General features: G+C 45.0%; 1 protein-coding gene and 1 long non-coding RNA gene across 3 annotated transcripts in view; one reads left to right on the plus strand and one right to left on the minus strand.

Moving 5' to 3' along the window:
- TSPAN17 (tetraspanin 17) overlaps positions 1-6,622 on the plus strand; it is a 106,216-nt gene extending 99,594 nt beyond the window's left edge. The window contains exon 8 of the mRNA XM_068277045.1: positions 3,596-6,622. Within this exon, the coding sequence (XP_068133146.1) occupies positions 3,596-3,661 (66 nt within the window). The 3' untranslated portion in view covers positions 3,662-6,622. The remainder of the gene's footprint in view (positions 1-3,595) is intronic.
- The window catches only part of LOC137563934 (uncharacterized), a 198,310-nt gene that overhangs the window by 95,141 nt on the left and 83,386 nt on the right, over positions 1-19,783 (minus strand). Inside the window, exon 1 of one of the 2 annotated variants that reach the window (XR_011030472.1) lies at positions 4,935-5,002. The exons of the other annotated variant lie outside the window; for it this stretch is intronic. This is a non-coding gene — a long non-coding RNA (uncharacterized lncRNA). Of the gene's footprint in view, positions 1-4,934; positions 5,003-19,783 lie in introns of those variants that run through there. 2 annotated transcript variants of the gene reach the window in all.

Consider the following 19,783-nt stretch of genomic DNA (forward strand, 5'->3'; position numbering starts at 1 on the left):
TCCCCCACTCCTCGTTCTGAGGTAAAACCATTTTTTTAACCATTTCAGCCCTCGGGTATTTCACCTTATGCATCCGAGCAATTTTCACCGCCTATTCATTCGCCAATAACGTTATCATTAATTATCAAAATGAATTGATCTATATCTTGTTTTTTCCGCCACCAATTAGGATTTCTTTGGGTCGTACATTTTGCTAAGAATTTTTTTTCCTAAATGCATTTTAACAGGAATATTAAGAAAAAAAGGGAAAAAATTCATTATTTCTCAGTCTTCGGCCATTTATAGCTTTCATACCATAATTTAACCTATGTATTTTATTTGCCCATTTGTCCCGGTTATTACACAATTTAAATTATGTCCCGATCACAATGTATGGCGCCAATATTTTATTTGGATTGAAGGCACATTTTTACAGTTTTGCGTCATCACTATTTACAAGCTTATAATTTAAAAAATGTTCGCAATATACCCTCTTCACATGCATATTAAAGTTCAGACCCTTAGGTAACTATTTTTTTGTTTTGTTTGTTTTTTAATTGTAATTTTTTTCCATTAATTTTATTTGGGTAATTTTTGGTGCGGGAGGTAAACAGTTAATTTTAAATATAATAATGAGGGTTTATTTTATAAAAAAAAATGTATGTAGTTGTAGTTTTACTATTTGGCCACAAGATGGCCACAATGAGATTTTTTTTAAAGCCCTGGAAGCGAAGTGCTCGCTTCCAGGAAGCATAAGGAGGACGAGAAAGACTGCGGCCTCTGATAAGAAGCAGTCGTTTTTTTTGTCAGGGACTTAGATCAATGAAAGGGCTACCCTTTCATTAATCTCTGGGCTACCGGGGGGCGCCACGGGGGGCGTGCGGGAGTGCACAGAAGCACAGCAGCAAATGGCTTCTGAGAGCTCGTCTAACTCATAGATTTTAGCTCTGGCATACTTCAATTAATGTCATTGAGCAAAAACAATAAAATAGTAAAAACTTAAAAAGTAGATTTAAACATAAAATAAAACTGTGTACTGTCTTAAAAAGTCATTTTTAGGAGAAGAAAGATAGATACAAAAGTTTATTTCATTGGTTCATTTTCAGAATCAGATTTATTTCGCCAAATACAGCATGAGCTATAGTCGGAATTATTTGTGGTACACATGGCATAGACATACAATAGAAAGACAAGACACACAGCACGGACAAATTAGAACTGCAGCAATGGTATATATGACAGATTAGTGTTCCTTCCTGCCGGGCGGTAGCAGTCCCATACACTAATAATAATGATGATAATACTAATAGTACTGCTGATGGTGGTGGTGGTGGCCCCCGTACGGACCTTAGGCAGTGTGAACGAGGGCGGGCAGCGGCGAGAACTGAGAGACCCCGCTAGGGCAGGCCCGTAGGCGGGCCTGACGGGGGGAGGTTGGAGTTCAGCAGCCGGACCGCTTGGGGGAAGAAGGTGTTCTTACGTCTGGTGGTTTTGCATGGTATAGACCTGTAGCGGCGGCCCAATGGGAGGAGCTTGAAGTAGCGACTGCCTGGGTGGGAGGGGTCACGGGAGATCACAGTGGCCCTCTTTATCATCCTAGCGGAGTGGAGGAGATCAAGTGGTGGGAGAGGAGCCCCGATGATTCTCTCTGCGTCAGTTATGACTCTCTGCAGTTTATGTTTTCGCTGGCCGCTGCCCCCGCATACCAGACAATGACTGAGGAGCAGAGGATGGCTTCTATAGTAGCAGTATAGAAGCTGGTCATCAGTTCTCTGGGCATGCCGAATCTCTTCAGTTGGCGCAGGAAAAACAACCTCTGCTGCGATTTCTTCTGAATTTTGGAGGTGTTCAGCCCCCACTTCAGGTTGTTAGTGAGGGTCGTGCCGAGGAACCGCACGGATGTAACCCTAGAGACTTCGGTACCCCCAATGAAGACAGGTGGGAGGGGGGTAGGGTTCCTCCTGAAGTCTACGACTAGTTCAACAGTCTTTGCAGCGTTGAGTACTAGGTTATTGTCCCTGCACCAGCTACAGATTCGCTCGACTTCGCTGCGGTATTCATGCTCTCCGTTGCTGCCGATTAGGCCAATGATAGTGGTGTCGTCTGCAAATTTGATGACTTTCACAGAGTCGGCGGATGATATGCAATTATTGGTATAGAGGGAGAACAAAAGTGGTGACAGTACACAGCCTTGTGGAGCCCCAGTATTGGTGGTTCTGCCAAGGAGGTGTCCTTTAACCTCCTTGGCAGTAATCCCGAACTGAGTTCGGGGTAAGCCGCCGCGGAGGATTTCTCAGGCCCTGGTGGGCTGATTTGCATACATTTTTTCTGTTACACGCAGCTAGCACTTTACTAGCTGTGTGTACTACCCGATCGCCCGCCGTTCCACGCCAATTCGCCGCTACCCGTCGCGCCAACCCCCGCCTCCCCCCCAGACCCCTTGCCCAGCCTGGCCAATCACCGCCAGGCTACGGTAAGGGGTGGATCGGGACTCCCCCAGACGCGATGACGTGGATGACGTCATCCCGATCGTCGCCATGGCGATGGGGGAAGCCAAACAGGTAATCCTGTTCTGAACGGGATTTCCTGTTTGCTTTCCATGAGAAAATGTATGCAGGCTCAAAAACCAAGTTTAACCCTAGCAAGTCAGGCCTAACTGGCTATTCATGAGGCAATGCTCATGCAAATGTGCATTTGCTTTCGCATGCCAAACTATGCAGGGTCAAAAGAACCAATACCGCAAAACGGTCGCCCTGCAGGAATTAGTTCATGCTACATTAGCACTATCCAGGAGTGCCACTGGGAGGCTTCCCAATGCCCCCATACAACCGGGGGGACCGCGGGGTCCCAGGCTCTCTCACTGCCTGGGAACCACAGCGGCACCCCTGAGGGGAGGCGGGGTGGCGCAGGCGACCCCCCCCCCCCCAAGCATGGCCAGCACCGAGGAGAGCCGTCCCCACCCAGCTCCCAATATTAAAAACAGGCATTTACCTCAACGTCCATTGCGTTCTGCTACATGCGCATTAACTTGGGGCCACCACATGAGAAAGGAGTGAAGCATGGGTCACCCCGAGCTTTAGAGCTCAGGGCTGGCTCACATACAACACTCCAGCACTCACACCACCAGAGCAAGCCATCCACCACCTGGATTTCCTGTTTGCTCTGATCGCCGGAGGCGATTGGAAGGGGTGGGGGGGATGCCGCTGCACAGCGGCTATCATGTAGCTAGCGCTAGGCTAGCTACATGATTTTAAAAACATTTTTAAAGAGTTTTTAATTATTTTCCATCCCTGGGGTGCCTCCTCCTACTTCTCTTTTGTTAATTGGGCTGAGCTTGCCATTATGCCCTCAGAACTGCCTAGCTGCATTTAAGACTGGGGGAAGGAATTCTAATACCAGATAGAATTCAGTGGAGTGTTGCGGGGGAAAACTGAGTGATATTTCTTTGCTTCAGTATCCCATAGCATGCATACTTTTAAAAAACGATGTAATTTGGGTTTAAAAAAGTTTTGTCTGTGTTAAGTGTATAAGTGTACTTTCTCCAATTCATGTTAATACATAAAGGTATAAAGTTGCCCTCTATTTTCATTGTAATTCATTTTTTTTTGTCTTTCAGATTTTTGGAATCTGCCTGGCTCAGAATTTAATTAGTGATATAAAAGCTGTGAAGGCAAACTGGTGACACATTGCCCTGTATGCACCTGAGGCCTCTGAAGACTGAGCCTGGTGTTCAGGACTGCATCATAACATCACAGAGGATATTCAGCATAAACGAATACTGGATTGCCTCTCTTCTCCATAGTATTTTTCACAGGACAATGGCAGACCAGAAACCGGATGACTGAAAGCCATCCATGTTCCCCTCTGCTCATAGGAGAATTTTGTGCAACAAGCCCACATCCAGCCTAATCTTCCCTCCCTTCTTGGGCATGGAGGGGCTGACGTTGGAAGTCCAAGTGTAACTAAGTGCATGTATGATGCAAATGGGCAGTGTGACAATGATTTATATTTATAATTATATATTCTATATGTATATAACAAAGATGGAGAGACTGTAAACCTACACCACTTTTTAGCTCAACATCAACAAAAGTCCTCAAAACCATGAATCTGGAAAGGACTTCTTCAGACTACTTCTAAGATGGTGTGAGGCGTCCACCTCTGAACCTTGTATTGTCAAACACTGGAACCATGGCAGCTTTGTGGTTTGGTATTGATCACTCTGTGCCCTAAGCTGCCAATGTGAATTTTATTGAATTTTGAGGGGGTGGAAGGGAGGGGGGATTTGTACATTGATTACTTTGTACTAGGAAAGGCACAGACTTTGGCAACTGGTTACAATAAGATACCCTCCAAGCAAACTGTAAACAGTGTTGCATAGCTTGGATATCCCCACTCCATTCCAGTGGGTTCTGCCATGCGGCAATACCACTATGCCAAGGGTGGGGTAGTATTGACTCTTAATTATTTTTTTAACTAGTTTTTGACCCTATCCTGATGCTGTGGTTGCTTCAGCTCCTTGTTGTTAAATTGGCATCCACATCCATTCCCTCCCCCTGCCCCCCTTACTAATAGGCTTCCCTAACAGCCTTGATTTCCTGTCCTCATCACTGTTGTAGTATGTTTTACATATGGAACATTTGTTGCAGTCTTTATGTCAAAACATTTTTTTTATACACTGCCAGCAGTCTGATGCACCTTTTTTATGAAAGGTCAACAGGTCTTTGTATAGTAAAAAAGGGAACTAGTCAATTGTATTTGACAAACTTTTTTTTTTCTTTTAGCAGATATGTTGAATGTTTTATTCATGACACTGTTATGGTTGAGGCATCCCTTGTATGCTTGTGTATGGTATGGTGACTTTAGATCCTTACTGACCTGGTAAGATAAGGTCCACACAACCCAAAGCTCTGTACATCCTCATTCATGAACTGCCAGTCACTAATTAGACTTACCTGGGCTGTAAGGAAAGATGCAGAGCAACAAATCGTCTGCCTCTACTTTTATTTTTGTTACTTTTGCTGCTCATCAGTGTGATTTTCTGTTGAGAAACAGACAAAAACATTCTATGCCTTGAAGCTACATTCCGTTTTTTTTTTTTTTGTTTTTTTTAATAGAGGCTGTATAGTCAGTAGGAATACTGTGTAAAGGTAATGATTTTTGTTTTCATTCAAATGTATGCTTCTATACTTGTTTCTAAGCTGAGAATGTTGGAGAATTTTGTCTTTTTTTTTTTTGTCCATTGATCCACTGTTTTTCACCTTGTTTGTGGTCACTGTGTTGTGTAAATGATGGAATCGATGCACAAATGAACCTACAAACTGCCTCATTCAGTTATAGTCTTCTCAACAATCTACAACAAAATTTAACTTTCCAGCAGGTTTTACATTTCAGCTCCATGGCTGATAGATGTCACATAGCTGCCTGAGGAAAGAGGCAGTGGATATACTCTGGGCTGCAGCCTTCTAGTTCTGTAGGACCAACAATGCCTTGGGGTCTCAGAAACGTGACTGACTCCTGCTGGGGTGAAGGACTTTATACTCAATGGAGTAGTCCTTTTGCAACGTGAAATGGTGCTCTCAGCTGTACGTGATGGAAATCTACACATGTTTGCCTCTGCTAAATGCAACATTTTTATAGTCACACAGATTATTCACTTACACAATTCTCTCCTTTTCAGCACATTGAGGAGTCAGTTTTCTATGGTTCGAGAACATAAATGATTCAGCAAACCTAGAATGACAATGCGATGTAAACAAACCTGCTAAACGTTTGCATTCCCTGCCTGAGTCATATGAGAACATGGGGAGGGGTGATCAGAAAAGTTAGTAATTTAGCAGTTGTGTGCATACCTTTTTTTTTTTTTTTTTTTTTTTTTTTTTCAAATGAAGAAAAAAGGTTCTATTCTGTTTACTAAAGATAACTTTTTGTTGTGGCTGCTTACCTGAGACAGTAGTAGCACTTTCTCTCTAATTTCTTCAGCAAGTCTTACTATATTCTGATATGACTCACGCAATGGCTCCAAACATTTGCACTTTTTAGAGAAAACAAAAATCTAAACCAATCTTTCTTGACTGCTTGGATTGTCCAACCTTCGTAAATCGGCCACATTGACCTGTATGTTTTGCAGGTAAGGCATTTGTCACAGGGCAGTAATCTCATACTGCCCCCCTGCTGGCTACCATCACCACTGATTAATTACTGTGGTGGGGTAAGCTGGCAGCTTATTCTTTCAGCCACTGCTTACCTCTTCGTTTTGCATACCACTTCCTAGTGTTAATGTTTTGTTTTGTCATTGTCAGCAGGATTTCTGCCATTTTGTTTTTAAGTTGCAGTTGCATTACAGTATGTCTCTACTTATCTTGAATATCAGGCCAGTACACATTATACTTCTCTGTTCTCCTCTTGACTAAAAGCAGGTTAAGTGCTGCTTTTTTTTTTTTCTTAACATGTGTCCCTTAAAATTGTGAATGTTTTCAGGATGTGTACATGTCCAAAAATTGCAGGTCTGACGTGGCAGGTTTTTGCCTCTCCAGCCGTCCGCACTTCATGCCGCTGCACTGACCTCAGCGGCCAATCAGGAAATCACAGTGCAATGTTACTGTACAAAATTGTTTATGACAAATAAAGTCTTTAAAAAGTGCCTCTCGTGTGTTTGGTTTTACTTGAACAGTAAAATATCCCCCCCCCCCCCCCCCCCCAAAAAAAAAAGCTTTCTCGCTATGAAATCTGGGAATCCTCTTTGATGCTGATGGGAAGCTTTAATATTTCTATGCTTTTTAAAAAATAAATGTATTAGTGGAACATAAATCATGCCTCATGGAAGCAGGAAACTTGGCTTTTCTTTCATGTATGCATTACTCATTGCTGGGATAAAGAACCCATTACATTTTTTTCTCTGCAGATATAAAGAAAACAACAATCTAATTTATTGAATAACAATAGTTTGAAAAAAATGAAGCTTTTAAATCCCTTGAGTTTCTTTTTCAGGTAATGTACAGAGCAGTTACATGAAGAAGAAAAAAACTGGCAGCTTTTCGAAAGCTCACTTTTTAAAGGACAACTGTAACGAGAGGGATGTGAAAACTGCCATATTTATTTCCTTTTATTATTATTTTATTATGATTTAGTATTTATATAGCGCCGACATATTATGCAGCGCTGTACAGTGGAATATATATATATATCTATATCTATCTATCTCTTGTCACTAACTGTCCCTCAAAGGAGCTCACAATCTAATCCCTACCATTGCCATATGTCTATATTATGTAGTGTAAGTACTGTAGTCTAGGGACAATTTTAGGGGGAGCCAATTAACTTATCCGTATGTTTTTGGAATGTGGGAGGAAACTGGAGTGCCCGGAGGAAACCCACGCAGACACGGAGAGAACATACAAACTCTTTGCAGATAGTGCCCTGGCTGGGATTCGAACCAGGGACCCAGCGCTGCAAGGCGAGAGAGCTAACCACTACGCCACCGTGCTGCCCACCGTCCTTTTAAGCAATACCAGTTGCCTGACTGTCCTACTGGTCCTCTGCCTCTAATACTTTTATTAGCCTTTTATCACCATAGACCCTGAACAAGCATATGCTGATCAGGTGTTTGACACGGTCAGATCTGACAAGATTAGCTGCATGCTTGTTTCTGGTGTTATTCAGACACTACTGCAGCCAAACAGATCAGCAGGGCTGCCAGGCAACTGGTATTTTTTAGACGGAAATGTGGCAGCCTCCATATTCTTACTTCAGTTGTCCTAATACATTATCTTTGCTTCTAAGTTGCTGTATAAGACTGGTAAAACACACTTGAACCACATGGGGGAGCTGCTTGACTGCAAATACTATGCAAGCCTCACTGAAGAATTACAAGTGTAGAATTTACACCAGATGCTGTTTCTAATAGACCTAGACTTCTAGTGACACTGACAGTGTTGCATTAGCTTACACGAATAACGTTACAAGTAAGATGCGGTTACAAAAGTGCTACCAATGGTGTCCACATGCATCCTATTTAATTATGCTAATGCTTTATAATAAATAAATATGGAAAACCTGTAAATATGTGCATTCTGAAGAAGACATGCACAACTATACAAAAGGTGGCTAATAATCTCTACATCAGGCCTGTATTGGTCTTACACTAAACTACAGTGACCAGATTCTTCTGGTCCCAACCTCAGGGTGAACACATGGTATTATTTGATACCAAGATAATTTACTGTTTTAACATGCCCTAAAAAATAAATAATAATAATTAGCTACTGTACAATGTATTGCACAGTAATCAAGTTAACCAGCCAGAAGGTGCTGCATGTCTGGCACATGTATTTCAGAAATGTGCAGTGAACCTTGGATTACTGCAGATCCCTGCACAATTAAAGCCATACTGCAAATGAGTAGGGATTTGTTATGGTGACCAGACGTCCCACGTTACCCAGGACACATCCCAGAACTCTGTGTGGCCTGCGTGCTCTGCCTCCTCCACCCTCTGATCTAACACCTTACCCTATGATCCCTCTCCACCCTCCGATCCGCATTTCCACCATCACCTCCACTCATCTGATCCGCCTCCAGTACAAACATCAGCTTCTGTTCCCAACTCTGCCCCCGGAATACTGCTTGTTTGTGTGAAAAAAGAATGTGGGGGCGCCCTTCCAGCGAGCCATGCCACAAGGGGACAGAGGAGGAGGTAGGGCACCCTCCCAGTGAGGTGGGCCACGAGGGAAGAAGGTAGGTGTGCTTTCCCAGTGTTACCCTCCTCTCCTCCCCACTGTCAACCTCCCACCACCCAGTGGCATCTCACCCAGTGTCACCCTCTCACCCCACCAGCACCCAGTGGGGGAACATTTGCTGCATTTCATATATGTGGGATAATGTACTGTGTTTCCCCGAAAATAAGACCCTGTCTTATATTAATTTGTCCTTCAGAAGATGTGCTAGGGCTTATTTTCGGGGAGGTCTTACATTCTGGGGGGTAGCCAGATCTCCCTTTAGTATATAGCCAGATTCCTCCTGGCTATAGCTAAATCCCCATTGTATAGAAACTGATCTGCCTGCCTGCCTGCCCGCTGCTTTGCCTTCTCAGTTCCCGCCTGCTCACTTTACCTTTTAAGTTCTCGGCTCCCGGTCCCCTCCGTTAAAGTCCGGATCCCCTGCTGCTTTTCCTCTGCATAATTCACACCGCGGATTAGTGGTAAAGGCAGCTCATGTAGTCTGGTAAGCGCTCCCCTGTACAGGAAGTTATTTCTGTTTACTTCAGGGCGGCGCTTTTACCGGACTACATGGCTGACGTCACCGCTGATCTGCGGTGTAATTTATGCGGAGGATAAGCGGCAGAAGATCCGGACTTTCTTAATGGAGGGGACTGGGAGCAGAGAACTTAAGATGTAAAGCGGGTGGGTCAGGGCGCAGGTCCCCAGCGCTGGCTATGTCCCTGACACTAGGTCTTGTATAAGGAGGATGGCATATATTTCGAGCCTACTCGAAATATAAGCTAGGTCTTCTTTTCAGAGTAGGTCTTAAATTCGGGGAAACACGGTATGTGCATTTCACATGTCAAAGGTACCGTTTGCTGCATTTCATGGGCTTGATTCACTAAGACAAATAGCATGCCTTATCAGAGTTAACACACCTTATCAGAGTAGCATAGAGAGCGCTGCAAACTTATGCCTGCTAATTGGCAATGATGAGCTCCACTCATCCAGCCCTGAGCCTCTGCGGGTCCAATCACTTTAAAGGACATTATCTCTGCACTTTTGTCCAATAGGCTGCATGGCACTTGACAGGCAGCCTATTGGGCCAATAAAAGTGTGGGGATAATGTCCTTTAAAGTGATTAGACCCACAGGGGCTCAGGGCAGGAGGCGTGGAGCTCTCGGCATTTTCAATTAGCAGGCATACGCTTGTAGCGCTCGCTTTGCTACTCTGATAAGGCATGTTAACTGTGATAAGGCATGCTATTTGTCTTAGTGAATCAAGTCCCATATAATGTTTACCTGCATTTAAACCGGTGTGGGAGGTAATGTTTGCCGCCTTTCCTGGTTGCAGAATATCGTTTGAGGTAACGGTTGTTGCATTTCATGTGTCAGATGGAACGGTTTCTGAACTACATGATATATTAATAAATAGCATCACACAGATTTATTGTCTGTACATCTGTGATGTGAATCTCCAATTTCACCACACCTTTTGAGAAAAACTACTTAGTGTTTGGGTAACATTGTCTAATTACTTTTTAGGGTCACTGTCTCACCATTACATTAGGTAGCTCTTCACAGGTCACGTCATAGCCACACCTGTCAGTGCACCGACTGATGTATCCACCCCACCACCACCACTTCCTGGCCTAGAAAAATCTGGTCACTGTAGATTTGTGCAAGTTTAGCCATTAACCTATATCAATGCTGGATACCCAAAATGTTTGTTTGAAATACATTGCCAGAGCATACCATATGTTTTTCAATGTTTGGTAAGCTATTTTTTTTTAATCTGAATTCATATTCATTCATGTGTACATGAGCCTAAACTGAACTCTCATCTCGGTCTCACTTCTTGTCCAGTGATATTTTTGCCTCCACAAATAACTTCAACTTCCCTTTTCAATAATGACTGCCAGTAAGCAATCTCTTCAGCTTTCTCCTTCCTTTGGTAGGGTATCCTTTCTTCCAAATTCAAACATGACTACATAACACCTACTACCAAACTTTCCCTGAATTCTGTCACTTTCCGAACTACTAGCTACTTAATACTGAGGGTTCCTCTGGCTACCTAATGCTGAAAGACACTTGTAGCTACCTATGATGGGCAAGGGAATTAAAGGGGAACTGAAGAGAGGTATATGGAGTCTGCCATGTTTATTTCCTTTTAAGCAATACCAGTTGCCTGGCAGCTGTGCTGATCCTCTGCCTCTAATACCATTAGCCATAGCCCCTGAACAAGCATGCAGCAGATCAGGTGTTTCAGACTTTAAGGCCTGGTGCACACCAGAGGAGTTTTTCTGAGCGTTTTGAGTTTTTAAATCTGCTGCTAATGTTATCCTATGTGTCTGTGCACACTGGAACAATGAGGTTTTGTAAAAAGCCCCATAGCATTACATTGGGAGGAGCTTTTGAAACCTCTAGCGCCCAAACGCTAGAGGTTTCAAAAGCTCTTCCCAATGTAATGCTATGGGGTTTTTTTATTACAAAACCTCATTGCTCCAGTGTGCACAGACACATAGGATAAAATTAGCAGCAGATTTACAAACTCAAAACGCTCAGAAAAACTCCTCTGGTGTGCACCAGGCCTTAAGTCAGATCTGACAAGACTAGCTGCATGCTTATTTCTGGTGTTATTCAGATACTACTGCAGAGAAATAGACTAGCAGGGCTGCCAGGCAACTGGTATTGATTAAAAGGAAATAAATATGGCAGCCTCCGTATACCTCTTACTACAGTTCCCCTTTATTTCAACAAAAGCGTTTGAGGCATGTTTTACCTACAGTTAGGGCCAGACCCAGATTTACATCACAGGAGCCTATAGGCAGATGTCATGGCACCCTAGACCTTGCCCTCCATGAACCTACAAATGGACTGCACAACAAGTGTGCTGGCTGGCCCAGTTATCACTTCTCCCTTAAAGGGGAACTGAAGTAAGTGGTATACGGAGGCTGCCATATTTATTTCCTTTTAATCAATACCAGTTGCCTGGCAGCCCTGCTGGTCTTTTTCTCTGCAGTAGTATCTGAATAACACCACAAACAAGCATGCAGCTAGTCTTGTCAGATCTGACTTTAAAGTCTGAAACACCTGATCTGCTGCATGCTTGTTCAGGGGCTATGGCTAATAGTATTAGAGGCAGAGGATCAGCAGGGCTGCCAGGTAACTGGTATAGCTTAAAAGGAAATAAACATGGTAGCCTCCATATACCTCTCTTCAGTTCCCCTATCACCTACTTCGCACACAATAATTTTGTGTCAAATGTAGGTAGTACAGTGTGTAGGAGCAGTGCTGCCATCTGCTGATGCCCTGGTGTAGGATCACATGACCTGAGCCCGGAGATTGCACATAATGGACCGATCAGTGGTAATAAATACATGTGATCAATGAGATGCAAATATTTATGTAAATATTTATGCAAATATATGCAGCTTGAAAATAGACCAATTAAGTCCCACCAAGGTTTAAACTGACTGGTCCATTTTCAAGCTGAATATATTTGCATAACCATTTACATAATGCTGCATGAACTCAGAAATATTTGCATCTTATTGATCATCCCTAGTAATAAGACATGAGCATCAACACCCCTGGGCTGAAGAAGAACTTCTGATTAGTGCTTTGCAGAAGGCTAATAATTAATATCCTTCAGCTTTTATGGATAAAATTTTGAATTAATTTAAAAAGGCTAACTTTAAGAAGCTCAGTGCCCACCAAAAACCTCTAGCAGATCCGCAAAACGCCAGAGGTTTTTGAAGCAGATTTCAGAGCGATTCTACTCAGCAACATGCCTAGCGTTGTTTTGAGCGTTTTTGTATAGCAGATTACAAATATTGTTACAGTAAAGCTGTTACTGAACAGCTTCTGTAACAAAAACGCCTGGAAAACTGCTCTGATCTAGCGGTTTTCAGGGCGGTTTTCTACTTTCCTATACTTTAACATTGAGGCAGAAATGCCTCAGAAGTCTAAAAAATGCTGCAGCCCCCAAGTTTGCGTTTGTGGAAAAAACAACCCGCTCTGGTGTGCACCATCCCATTTACTTTCATTAACCAAGCGGTTATCCCCCTGCAAGCGTTTTAAAAAACGCTTCAGAACTGCTCTGGTGTGCACCAGCCCTAAGACTGGGAGAGTAAATTACAGGGCAAGGACACAAAGTAAATAGCAAACCTTCTTAATGACTATTGCAGAATGTACATATGGAAATAACACAAAAAAAAGGCCAGTATGGATAAATAATAATAATGTTTTAGACATGATTAAGTGTAAAAAGAAAGCCTTTAGTGCCTAAAGAATGAGGAGACTGCAGCTGTACTAATGAATTATAGGGAATGTAACAAAAACTGCAAAAAAAAAGAAAGAAAAGTAATCAGACTTGCGAAACTGGATGCAGAAGAAAAAGTGATATAAAATCAAATCCCCAAAAAGTTTTACAAATATATGAACTCTAAGGGTACGTTTCCATTGGTGCGGTATGATGCCAGAGCGGAAAACACATCTGCGATTTTGCATGCGGTTTGTGGACAAGCATTTTTAACCATGTCAATGCTGGTGTGCTTTTTACATTGTTTTTACACAAAACCGCATGGCAAAAACGCATGCATTTTTCCTATTTAATTACATTGTATGCGATTCGCACACTGCTTTGCGGTGTACGAATTCTGATGGCTCTGTCGTGCAGATTTTTTCTGCACATAAAAACGCTAAGAAATCCTGACAAGTGGAAACAGAACTATCCACTTGTATTGGTTATGCGCATCTGCATGCAGAAAACGCATGCAGATTCGCTCTAGTGGAAACGGGCCCTCAGGCTACTTTCACAGTAGGACGTTGCGTTTGATGCAACATTAAGGTCACACAACGCGGCCCTAACGCAACGCATATACACTTCCACAGTGCGACGTTAAAGTCGCACGTTAGAAAATGTATTTACTATGGAGCAAAAACGGCGCATGCTGAACATTTAAAAAAAAAAAAAAAAAACAACATTACTGAGCATGTGCAACACAAGTAACGCAGCAGATTCATTGCTAAACGCACAGCATGCAGCACTTTCTAATAACGCTACATGTTACACACTAACGCAATGTGTGCACTGTGAATGTCGCACAGACTTTGCATTGCTGTGGGTTGCTCTGCGTTAAAATATTTTGTAACGTGCGACTTTAACGTCGCACTGTGAAAGAGGCCTAAAAGAAAGAAGGTAGAGAATATAGGACTTTTACAAGATCAGGTGGGAAACTTGATTGATTGTGGAGGACCAAACTAAAGGACCAAATGCTGCAAGAGGGAGAGAATTTCTCATAAGAACAAAAGTGTCTCTGTGAAAAAAAAACCCGATGAGCCAAGATGCATACTTTTAGTCCAGCATGACGTATTAATGGCAACTTCTGCCAATAGAGGATCTACTGCTGCATCTGCACTTTTGTGACATTGTGTTCAATTCCATGAGGCTCTATAGATTGTACATCAGGCAGGCTAGAGTCTGTGCGGACACGCCACTGTACTGCCTCCGAGTTACTCATTTGCCTACCTACCATCACCAGACTAAAGTTTAACATCTACAGTTATCGTTTAGACAATCATTTTGATATAAAACAGGAGCCGTGTCAAAATCAGTACTGGAGAAGATCTCTAAGGTGGTAGACCAGGTAAACAGGAGGATACTCTCCACCAATTGAATAGTGTGGGTCTTGTGTTAGTGCTGAGTAGCCCCTTAGGCTAAGTTTACACTAAATGCGTTGTATTAAACAGCCGCAATGTGCTCGTTTTTGCACACCTTATCCAGAAATGAACAATAGAAAGCCTGTTACGATAACCTGATCCATTACAATGCAGAGATGCGAACACGCTCTTACAACTAAATGGGCTGTAAATTCACAAGTGGCAACACAGTGCGACGCATAATGTAAATCCATCCTTAGTCTGTGATGTGGCTTAAAGAGACTCTGTAACATTCAAAAGATCCCCTGGGGGGTACTCACCTCGGGTGGGGGAAGCCTCCGGATCCTAATGAGGCTTCCCACGCCGTCCTCTGTCCCACGGGGGTCTCTCCGCAGCCCTCCGAACAGCCGGCGACTGTGCCGACTGTCATTTCAATATTTACCTTTGCTGGCTCCAGCGGGGGCGCTGTGGCGGCTTTCCATTCCGAACTACACGGAAATACCCGATCTCATTCGGGTCCGCTCTACTGCGCAGGCGCAGGAAACTTGCGCCTGCGCAGTAGAGCGGACCCGACGGCGATCGGGTATTTCCGTGTAGTTCGGAGCCGACAGCCGTCAGAGCGCCTGCGCAGGAGCCAGGAAGGTAAATATTGACGTCACCGCTGCCCGGACTCCACGGAGGGCTGCAGCGAGACCCCTGACGGATGGAAGATGGCGTGGGAAGCCTCATTAGGATCCGGAGGCTTCCCCCACCCGAGGTGAGTACCCCCCAGGGGATCTTTTTATGTTACAGTTCCTCTTTAACACTTTAATAGCTCTGGAGTTATTTTTTTTCATTTGTAATATCCAGCTTGAATGCCTTCATTATTGTACATGGCCTTAAATCTCTGCCTGTGGTATAGCTTAGTGGAGTGAAACCTCACCCTCTGAGTTAAAGTTTTGGTGAGCCAGGTTCGATCCTGGTGTTGGCTTTCATTCCCAGCTAGAGTTCATGGATAATCTTAAACAATTCTCCTGATTCTGAGGTGGCTCAGGCATTAGGGATCTGCTCAAGGCTGAGTAGTGCACTAGAGTTATGGGTTTAACTCCTGTCACCTCTTTATAAACTTGGGATTTCCTGGTGAATGTGAAGTATGATGGACGAGCATTTGTAGTCAGGAGAAGGAGATAGCTCAGCGGTATGGGTGTCTGGCAGCAGTGCTGAGGAACCTGAGTTCAATCCTGATGGACACTGGTGGAGATTCTGATCTTATTGTCTCTTTATTAAGCCGTCAAGCTGTTCTACTTGTGAAATATAATGGACGAGCACATATAATCAGGAGAAGGAGATAGCTCAGAGGTATGGGTGTCTGGCAGCAGTGCTGAGAAACCTGAGTTCAATCCTGATGTAGTGTTGGAGATTCTGATCTTCTCTTTATTAAGCTCAGCTGTCAAGCTGTTCTACTTGTGAAATATAATGGACGAGCACATATAGTCAGGAGAAGGAGATAGCTCAGAGGTAAAGGTCTCTGACAGCACTGCTGTGAAACCTGAGTTCAATCCTGGACTCTGACAGCTCTGCTGAGAAGCCTGAGATCAACCCCTCTGAGTGAAGACCTTGTGGCCCATGGACAAGTCACCTCAGCTCCTGAGTCCCAGGTACGAGAGGAGTACCTGTAACATGTGTCAATGACACCAGATAGCTTGGGGCCTCTTCCCTTACCCCATGCCTATGTGGTCTATCCATCTGACAATATTTGGAGCCCACTTTCATACTTAGTAAAAAAAATTTCCCCAACACCTTTTCTTCTTTTTTTCCCCCCTCCACTCTTTCCTACCTAGGAATCCCACCTAATAATGTACATTTTTTTTTCCCCCCTCCAAGTTAAACTTGCCTAGTAAGGGGCTTGAACTCAGGTCTCCAACACAGCAAGCCAGACCTCCAACCACCTGAGCCATCAGCTCTGGTCATACAAAGTTCTCTTCGTCCATCATACTTAACATCTACAGCGGAACACTTTCAAAAGAGCAATCAGTGTGTTGTCAGTCATATTAAATGGCCTGCCCCTTATGCACACATACCATCGTCCTAATTTCAAATGAAATACTTTATCCATGGTCATAAATGCAACTCACTCAATGGAAAATTAATTAAGTTTTCCCAAAAACAAATTCATAAGTTTTCTCCTGAGCCATTCCCATATTGGAAAGTCACATATCTCCATTGTAAAGTTTGAAAAGATTTGAAAGGAAAACTTGCTTCAGAAAAGACCACCAAATAAACTTGTAGAAGGCTTCAAATCCAGGTGAAAATGACAGCACTGCTCCAAGACACTGTCTTTTCTCGAGAAAAAAGAGCTCATGCAGTTGGGCATCTTTCAATAGGGCTGTCCATGTCTGCAGACCAATAAGATAAACAATATCTGAGCTGAACACAGTGGAAGCTGTGAACATAGACTGGAATAAATCAGAGAGCAGATAGCTCTAGTACAAGCTCCCAACACACCTGTTTCTGCCTTCATTGTTGGACTCTTGGTGGGCCTTGAGGAGGACAGGGTTGGGGAACTCTGAAAGGATTCAGACTTCTTTCCATTTTTCTATGCTGCTCCACTTTTGCTTTTTTTTTTCTGGTTTCTTTGCAATTCAGGCTTCTTTGACACTAAACTCTTTTTGTTCTCTTGCTCATTCTATGCTCAGCACCTTAAAAAAACACAGTGAAAATGGCTTGGTACTTATCCGTTAGCCGGGCGCATCCTCTAGGTGGCAACAAAACTCCACCAGAGTTACATCTTTCCCTACTATCCATGTCGGCCTGGAGGGGGGAATAGTAATTAGCGCCACCTGCCGGATGCGCCCGGCTAACGGATAAGTACCAATAGCTTTAAAGGGAAGGTTCAAGCAAAATAAAAAAAATGAGTTACACTTACCTGGGACTTCTACCAGCCCCATGCAGCCATCCTGTGCCCTCGTAGTCACTCACTGCTCCAGTCCCCCGCTGGCAGCTTGCCGACCTCGGAGGTCGGCGGGCCGCATTCCGTACATTTTTACGCATTCCCGCTAGTGCAGGAACATTAACACATACATTTTTACGCAATACAGGTTCAATGTGTAAATTTTTACGCACAGCAATACTAAAGTCTGTGCGACATTCACAGTGCACACGTTGCGTTTGTGTGTAACGTGCGGAGTTATTAGACAGTGCTGCACGCTGAGCGTTTAGCAATGAATCGGCTGTGTTAGTTGTGTTGCACATGCTCAGTAATTTATTTATTTTTTTATGTAACGCATGCGCCGTTTTCATGCCATCACTATGCAGCGAAAACAGCACACCAAAAGCAGGGCTAAAGAATGCACTATAACGTCCAAGTTATAGTGCACAATGCATTGAGTTAGGGGCACGTTGTGCGACCTTAGCGTCGCATCAAACGCAACGTCCTGATGTGAAAGTAGCCTTAACCTCCTTGGCGGTATCGACGAGCTCAGCTCATCCATGACCACCGCTGTGCACCGCTCCAGCCCTGGTGGGCCGATTTGCACAATTTTTCTTCTAAAACACGCAGCTACCACTTTGCTAGCTGCGTGTTGTATGCGATCGCTGCCGATCCGCCGCTACCCGCCGCGTAACAGGCTCCCCCTGGGACCCCTGCGCAGCCTGGCCAATCATTGCCATGCAGCGCTGAGGGGTGGATCAAGACTCCCTGTGACGTCACAATGTCGATGATGTCATCATGATCGTCACCATGGCGACAGAGGAAGCCCTAAAAGAAATCCCGTTCAGAACAGGATTTCCTGGTAGGTTTGATCGCCGGCGGCGATCGGAAGGGTGGGAGGGATGCAGCAGGGAGGAGGGAATCATGTAGCTAGCACGTTAATGGAACGCCAGGGTGGTTAAGGTAGCCATACACCTACCAATGATGGGCAGATTCAACCAAGAGACAAATCTCTCTCTAAACAAATCAGAATAGAGAAAGATCTGTCAGCTGCCCATACACAAACACTGGTCTGCACGACAGCCGGGGGGCCCCACTCCCTCTCACTGGCTGAGGCCCCCAAACCACCATGCGATCCCTAGAGGGAAGTGCAGGCAAGCCCTGGTCCTCTCACCTCCAGGGAACTCACCCCCCACTCAGGGCCGGCCCGCTCATGAGGCGGGGTGAAACTTTTGCCTCAGGCGGCAAATTTCCAGGGGCGGCATCCGCCCGTCCGTGCGGGGAGCCGGCCGCCAAGCTGGAGGGGTAGCTGGCAGGACGGGGGTATTGGGCCTAGCGGCGGGGAGGGGGGGTCGGACCCCCCCCTCCCTCGCCTGGGTCCCCCGTCCTCCGCTCCCCTCCAGCCTTACATAGAAGCAGCCGCTATTTGTAAGAGGCACGGGCGGGGAGGACTCACCTCTTCCTCGATCCAGCGTGCGCTCCACTGACGTCACTTCCTGCAACGCTGCAGGAAGTGATGTCAGTGGAGCGCACGCTGGGAAGAGGTGAGTCCTCCCCGCCCGTGCGTCTTACAAATAGCGGCTGCTTCTTCTATGTAAGGCTGGAGGGGAGCGCAGTTCGGGGGACCCAGGCGAGGGAGGGGGGGTATGACCCCCTCCCCGCCGCTAGGCCCAATACCCCCGTCCTGCCAGCTACCCCTCCAGCTCGGCGGCCCCCCAGAGCGGGGGGTGGCGGCGGAAAATTTTTTTTTGCCTCAGGCGGCAAAAAGTCTAGGGCCAGGCCTGCCCCCACTGCCTCTAAACTGAATGCTTATTGTAACAAACACAATTGCTAACTCCCAGCTAGAGCAATTTCCTGCCTTTATCTGGTCAGCAGACGCCAGTCAGCCAATTAAGTGTACTGTTATACACTCTTTGCCCGTTGTACCAAATCTAGCAGGAATTGCATAAATTAGCATTCAGGTGAGGTCCAGGGCTTGCCCGCACTTCCCTCTAGGTATCGCATGGTGGTTTGGGGGCCCCAGCCAATGAGAGGGACTGGGGCCCCCGACTGTCGTGCAGACCAGTGTTTGTGATTTTAATGCAGTTGACAGGTTAGTGGTTAGGGAGGGGATCATGCGGGAGACTTGCCTGCAAGGGGCATCCCGGCTAGCGATGCAATCTACTACTGCGTCCAACCGAAACCTCCCACCTGGATGCCAATTTATTCAATTCCTGCTAGATTTGGTACAGCAGGCAAAGGGTGTATAATAGTTCACCTGATTGGCTGACTGGCGTCTGCTGACCAGATAATGGCAGGAAATTGATCTAGCTGGGAGTTAGCAATTGTGTTTGTTGCAGCTGCCCATACACCACAGGCCGATTCCTGATCAATTTCAGCATGAAATCGCTTGGGAATTGGCTGAGCCTGTCACCTCACCACTGTGTATGTAAGCGTGCGTTTATACATTACCCGTCCTGTGTTGTGGTGCCCATCTGTCTTCCACCACACTTCAATTAGCCATATACACGCTGCTGGTGTGGCACGTGTGTGACGTC

Source organism: Hyperolius riggenbachi, chromosome 3 (assembly GCF_040937935.1).
Source record: "Hyperolius riggenbachi isolate aHypRig1 chromosome 3, aHypRig1.pri, whole genome shotgun sequence".
NCBI classification, from domain to species: domain Eukaryota; kingdom Metazoa; phylum Chordata; class Amphibia; order Anura; family Hyperoliidae; genus Hyperolius; species Hyperolius riggenbachi.